We start from the raw sequence: 7,484 nt of genomic DNA, 5'->3' as shown, positions 1-7,484 counted from the left end.
CATTAATAATTAATCATTGACATTAATTAATAATACATTATTAATTTTATAAAAATAAAAAAAATAAAAAATTTACACACACATACATTCTTCAGAGACATCTCTCTTTATTAAAATTAATACCTCAGCTTTTGAACCTTCGGAGAAAGAATCTCATGTTTTTTCGACTTTGACATTCAGCTACCGCGAAATCTCTTTCGTTATCAGCGTCACGTTACGTTACCCCCTCCCCTGTTACCCCCTCTTCAGACATTCTCTCAGACAGTCGCATTACGCTCCACCGCCGAAGCACCACATTCCTCTCGCTCGCTCTCCCGAGGGATGCTGTAGTCGCCTTGGTGGGGACCCCGACGCGATAGGGGTGGCTCCGCCCGTGAACCAACCAGAAGTCCCGCTGGAAGCGACCCGCCACACCCCGTGAATCGTCCCTGGGATCCCAAGAGAACCCTCGTCGTGCCATCCTCTTCTCAACAGATTTTGGATCCTCTAGTCCGCCAAGGGCCAGCTGACACGGAGCAGCGCTCTTTCCGTTGTCCGTTTCTTCCATCAATCGCTCGTCCAGAAAAGTTCGCGCTACGCGGGCTACCCCCCGCGATCGCATCCACCCCTCCGGTGGCCTCGGGTATCTGATCGAAGTATCGGTCGTGTATCTCAACCGATCGATCGTTCGATCATGAAGACAGTCGGCCCGCCGCGCGCCGACGGATTTCCATCGATGTCGCTCGTCATTTTCGTGATGTTGACGTGATCTCGTTGATAACGTGAAGGAAAACTCTTGTGATACCGATGTGTCGAAAGTGATCCGAATCCTCGTCTCGTCCAGAATCATTTGGAAGATCTAGGATTCCGGATCCGGATCTGAGACAAACTACCGATGAACGGTCTTGATCTGTCTCGATCCGTCGTGGATTGCAAGATGAACGGTAAGTCAAACAGATTGCGTTTTGTGTGTGTGTGTGTGTGTGTGTGTGTGTGTGTGTGTGTGTGTGTGTATATGTGTGTGACGATGGACCAATATTAAAAAATATCCACGATGATTGAATTTTTACGATTTGTGTCAACACGCAAAATGAAATGCATTGATTGAAACAAAGTTCTTGATGCTGTATCTGTGCAGAAATAACAATGACAGACGTAAGAATAATCTTGAACCTAAACGTTATTAAAAATAATTTTTTATTAGCGTGAATACAGAAATAAATTTATGTCAATTTTATAATTTTATATCAAATCGATATTTAGATAATCGATTCGATTATGTAGATTCACCAGTAGTCTATTTTCATAAACTGACATAACATAAATAAATTGATTTTATAATTGTTTATGTTTTTATTCTTGTTTATTAAGATTGATTATTAAATCAACCTTAAATAAGATTAGTGTAACCAGCTGTTAAAGCGAAAACATCGTTACAAATGGAAGGATACTTTTCATCAACAAGTCTGTACTTTGTAGAGAGTATCAAACTCTTATAACGAATTATTCGATCGTTATACGATCGAATAATTCGTTATAAGAGTTTGATACTCTCTACAAAGTACAGACTTGTTGATGAAAAGTATCCTTCCATTTGTTTCATTACATGCAAATATCGGCAAGGAAGCTTAACCGCAGCTTGTCCGGAAGCCAGACTCTGCAGATTCGATCTTCTGTCCAATTTGGCCTGCCTTGGCCTGCTAATTCTGTGACATGCTGATAATCTTATCGACGTCTCACGATACTGCTCCTGGCCACAGGATCCGACTACATTGTTTTTTTAATTAACCCCAATCGTCAATCTGCTCCTCGTGGTAGGGAGATCTGATACTGTCAGCGAGATTGACCATTAATCGTATTATCTGCAATGGAGCTTTCGGAAATACCGGCGTTGCCTCTCGCCACCTCGTGTTCCATAACATGGTACATTAAAAAACGTCACTGTTCTCTAGAGGATCCCCGTATCACCAGGATGTCCTGTGCGGTCAGTGCTAACGCGGTCTGCACAAGTGCGAACGTAACTCGCGGTGCAATCGCTCTTCCGACATCTCTCTAGTCGCCAATTTGTTTAATTATCTTTTCCGGAAGTCACACTTGCGTTTCTTGAACCTCGTGGTAATCTCCGCGCGTGTCCCGCTTCTCTGCCCCTCGAGATCCATTATTCTAGATTTTGTTTTGCTCAATGATAATTATTTTTAAGTATCTTATGAGAATTGATTGACACTTCAAAATGCTTATATTATGTTTAAATTATATAAAAGGTATTATATACCCCACGAAATAAGAAATTATGTAATTATATAAGTAAAATTACAAAGAAATTAATTTTGACTATTGTAATAGTAAATACTGTTCAATGACTACTTTTTAACAAAGAAGAATATATATGTATAAGAGTATTTTTATAAACTTTGTTTTATTTTATCTGTTTAGTTTCTTGTATCAAATATCTATTTGCTTGACAATGTTTGGACGTTTACATTTGGCTTCGTGTATCTACTTAATGGGTAGATTAATCGATCATTGATTGATCGTTTGTTAAACCCTTCGATCGTGAAACGTTAACTGCCTATACATTTGGCGTATGCAACTACCTAGCAATCAATAGACGAATTCACGAAGTATCGCACACGCGCATCAATCATCGATCACAATAGACTCGTGCGATGCAAAAGAGTCATTTGCTTTATAACTCGCTAACTACTTCATCGCCATTGGCAAATATATATTATTATTTTCACAGTAAATATCATGTGACACACAATAGCAATTGATAGAATGATTTTCATTAGCTGCCTATCCACCATTGCCAATAATATTCTAATTATTGTTTACCGGTTATAAAATAACTCATAATGACCCTGTAAGATTTTACATATAAGTTTGTAATAAAATAAAATCTGACTCTTTTATTTTAGGAACATAAAAAGAGATTGCTTTTTGATGTTAAAAAAGAAAACCTTTTTAAATAAAAATAATTTTATTATAAAGATTGGTAATTCCATATTCTTCAGAATTAAAGCTGTAGATATAAATGGAAGTTCCGTATACGTCTGCGGAGAAATTAATTTCTAAATTAATATAAAAAAAGAGGTTCTTCCCACGATTAATTTGTCTAGGGTGTAAACCGCGCTAAAGCGGTACGTTCTAATCATCTTCAGAGCCTCTCGAGCCGCTATCATCAGGGATAATGTCACGCATGGTTCAACAAGTACACTCGTACTTCTCTGTCAAGGGAGAAAGTATTCTGGCACTTGGATCCCACAGAAGTCAAAGACCCCTGGCTTTCGAGGGTTTTCCAAATATTGTTGTTGTATCATATCGGCTACTCACTGTGATGATTTGGAGTGTATATCCCGGATACCCTCGCGTGATCAGGTCTCAGTTCTTTACGATCATCTCCGACTATGAACGCGAAGATCCGCTAAATCGTGTTTATTCTGTCGATTAGGACTGAATTTTGGATAATAATAGTATTCTCTAAATTTCTTGGAGTGAAATCTCACTCCAAAAGAGTTAAAATATTGTCACTATTGAAAAATTTGCACTCTTGAATGAGAGTGGCAGATTTTTCACTTTTTGTTTTTTGGAATGAGATTCATTCCAAAGAAAAAAAATCTCACTCCTTTTTTTAAGTGAATCCCATTTCAAAAGTGTTAAATTTTATTTAAAAAAAAAGAGCCTTTAAAATCATCTTTATTCAAGAGTCCAAATTTTTTATTTTTTTTTCAATAATGACAGTATTTTAATTCTTTTGAAGATTTCACTCCAAGAAATTAAGAAAATATGTTACGTTTATGCTTCTGCGTTGTTTATTTTATGATTACTTCTCGACTTAATTTTAATTTTTTATCTAAACAAATCAATATTATATATCTAAATTCAGAAACAATGCAATGTAAAAAATCATTGGTTTAATGGTAGTTATGGATTGACGTAGGACACAGGATACTGATCTAGATTTTGATTCTCAAGCATTCAGTATTATTAAGATCCATGTCATAGTATATCACAGTGCAAGACATTATACGTAAAATTAAAGTAAAATATATTGTCCATAATACTAATCGTGTAAGTTGCAAAAATAGTAAAAAGATTGATGCATACTATCAGTATTATTGATTGATATTATTGATCGTGTAGAGTCACCTTAGGAATCCATAAGCCTATGGATTATTATATGAATGATTTATTTCTTTCCATTAACTGTAACGCATCGATATCGACACTCATAGACATCCTGTCTCTTTGAGCTTCGTGTCGACAAGCACGCCTTGCAGGATCACCGTTTTCTTTTACGACTCGCCCACACCATCGACATAAGTCGACGGATCCTTAAGTCTTTGTTTACTCTCTCGATTAGAATGGAATTGAAGTTGGCACCGTAAAATTGATATTTTTAACGTTTTATTGCGTGGCATATGATGAGTATGGACTTTTTATACATGCAGTCTAATATAGAAATATTTGCTCCTTCTCTATATCCTATTTAAACTTTTAAGAGGGAGACGTGTAACAAATCGGTAATTTATCTTAATTATTTAATAGCACCGCAATATCGAAATTAATCGTGAGAAAGCTTTGATCATAAAATTATAGTGCTTCCTTCCCTTCTTCTCTATCTCTCCCCAATTTGTCTTCCTCTTTGATGCACCTGCCAGCTCGTCGCTAAAACGATCATTTGCTTAGTCGCCGATTCACACGGAACTCTCGCTGTTTGCAGAGGACTCGATCTTCGCAGGTTTCTCGGCTGGCTCGAGGACGCGCATAAAGTTCATAGTTTGTTTTTAGATAGCCGATACACCCGCGTGGATATTTCGATTCGGAGATAAGGTTGCAAAGAGCCCGTCGTGTCCGGCTAAAGCAAGTTGTACAAACAAAACCAGATTTGTACGATACTTCTTTGTCACTTCGAACGTGATATAATTGGCATCACGAATAGATAACGATATTTTTATTGGAAATGCGTGCTTATCCGCAATTAAATGCGTTTAAAAAAACATTTCTTATATAATTTATGCTTTCTTTAATTTAACTATTATATTATCATATATATATTGTACCGGATTATTTTTTTTTATTATATATTTTTGTCTATAGAGCAATGAGTTGCGTTTGCGACAAAATATAATCAACAATTTATTTAATAATACATGTAGGATAGATTCTCTTTATCCTCTTATATCTTGCACTGTATGACATCACGACGCATCAAAAACAGCCGACAAGAGGACAATAAAATTCTTATCACGACAAACATCCTCGGCTTGGGTGTCACTACGTGCACGCAGCAGCTGCGTACGAAGAAACGAGCCGCAGATAGCGCATACTCCAATTGACACTTGTCCTTGTGTGTCTAGGATTCCGTCAAGTCGTAAAGAGAGAAGGGAAGAGAGAGCAGCGCAAACATAAATTTACTTTATCTCTCTCGTGCAAAACCATTCATGATTTTCCGATACCTTCATCGAAACGCAAAGTTTACATGAAACCACGACCTTTCCTGCAACAAAACGCTCGTACTTGCGTTTAATATCACGAACTGCGACTTTATCGCGGGAACAACCAGCTACCACTTTCTCAGAAATGACCAATCAATACGTCACTTTCCAGAAAGTCTCTCATCAATTCTATAATATGCGAACCGTTCTTAATAAACGTAGTTTTCGTAAATGGCCAATAATAGTTACTGAAAATATGATAAAAATATTTGACATAATCTTTAGAGTAATTGACACATGTTAAATAAATATTGTCGTGAAAGAGAAAAATCAATGATTATTAGTTTTAAAGAACAATTTATCCTTACAATTTTATTCTTACTCATTGAATTAAAAAGACATTATTTAGTTAGTCAGAGCTTTTTTTAGTTTTGGAAAGCATAAAAATAAAAAAATATATACATAGTGCATATATATATATATAGACATCTATAAAGAAAAAAGTATATTATTACAAAATTTAATTTTTTATTATAATTTTACTATTTTTCTTGTTATAATTTCTGTGTATTTGTGTGTGTGTGTGTGTGTGTGTGTGTGTGTACATATACAGAAATTATTTTACTAAAAATACTAAATAGTAAATAGTAAAATCATAGTAAAAAAGTTAAATTTACAATATTATAATCTTTTTTATAGGTGTCGCTTCGATATTTCCTTAAGTATTTATTTAAGATTTATCTTAAATTTATTTATTTATTTATTCTTCCTAGGAAGCAGCGACGAAGGCGAGTCGACATCGGGCGCGACTGGCGGGGGTGGCGGCAGCGAGAACGCAGAAATGGAGGAGAACGGATCGACACGCACGAGTAGCAACAGCAGCAACAACAATCCCGTTTACAGAGATTTGAAACTACTTCAGACCGGCGAAGTTCCGCAGGAATATAATCCACAATCGCGGACCTCCTATCAGCAGCGCGGATACTCGCCGGGGATAGACCGACAACGGAATTATGAAAAGGAGCAACTTCAACCGTCACCATCTTCTAGGGAGGAAGAGAGAAAATCGTCCTGGGATTATGAGAAGAACAGAAAAGAATATTCGAGGTCGCGGGATTATAGCAATGAATATCGTGAGTTTCATAGTTCCATTAAAAAGAATCTTCAAACGCAGAACGAGAGGTTCACTAGACACTTGTTTCAGTATTGCCGATTACAAAATAAAAAATATTTAATCCTCCGTCGGCCATTTGAAAATTCTTTGAACTCACACTCAACTATCGTAGTAATTAAATTTCTATTCTCTAAATTCTTTAGAGTAGAATCTTATTCTAAAGAATGAAAATTGAAATTTTATTTTTCAGAGTGACAATTCACTCTAAATGTTTTAGAGAGTGATTTATTAAATAGACAAATTATATTGGCTTATATATTTTGCGTTTATTTACGAGCTAATGTTTTCTTGATAAATATTCGATAAATGTACTTTGACGTTTATTTGCGTAGAGGATGCGATAAAACAGGAGCCTAAGGATCATTCGAGTCGCGAATGGGTGTCTCCCGTTCCGGAGGTCGAGGTCGGTGGTTCGGCACCCGGGGGTCCGTATGTTCGTGCACGTAAAGACGTCCCTCGTGGCGCGAGATTCGGTCCATTCCTCGGCAAATGGGCGAGCGAGCCTTTCAACCCCCGTTACGCGTGGGAGGTGAGTCATATATTTCTTCTCATGGTGTGTACGTGTTTATCGTTTTCGCTCGCTTTCGAATTCTTGAGTGGAGGTAGTCGAAGCGATCGTAAAGCGAATGCTCGATCAGTTCAAACTGACCTTTTGAAGCGAAAGATGTTTGCTGCACTCTCAATGTTGCGAAATAGTCTTCCAACGCTGTGGAACTTTTTATCGGAGTCAATCAATGCTGTGGGTATTTTTTCCAATTTTGTTGACTAACGAAAAGAGCATTTGTTTATTAGTTTAGTACGAAGAATCTATATAGAAAAAGTAAGAGAAATCTCTTACTTATATAATATTTAGATATATTGAATGTAAAAATAAAAAGAAATATATAATATAT

The 7,484-nt window shown here is 36.6% G+C and overlaps 1 protein-coding gene across 1 annotated transcript in view; it reads left to right on the top strand.

Annotated features, from left to right (window-relative positions):
- The first annotated feature begins 837 nt into the window (after positions 1-837).
- The window catches only part of LOC108692848, a 7,435-nt gene continuing 788 nt past the window's right edge, over positions 838-7,484 (top strand). The window contains exons 1-3 of the mRNA XM_018201353.1: positions 838-923; positions 6,191-6,550; positions 6,924-7,120. Coding sequence (XP_018056842.1) covers positions 875-923; positions 6,191-6,550; positions 6,924-7,120 — 606 coding nt within the window. The 5' untranslated portion in view covers positions 838-874. The remainder of the gene's footprint in view (positions 924-6,190; positions 6,551-6,923; positions 7,121-7,484) is intronic.

The sequence above is a fragment of the Atta colombica genome, unplaced genomic scaffold, assembly GCF_001594045.1.
Source record: "Atta colombica isolate Treedump-2 unplaced genomic scaffold, Acol1.0 scaffold83, whole genome shotgun sequence".
NCBI lineage: Eukaryota > Metazoa > Arthropoda > Insecta > Hymenoptera > Formicidae > Atta > Atta colombica.
This window is presented reverse-complemented; position numbering and strand designations above follow the sequence as displayed.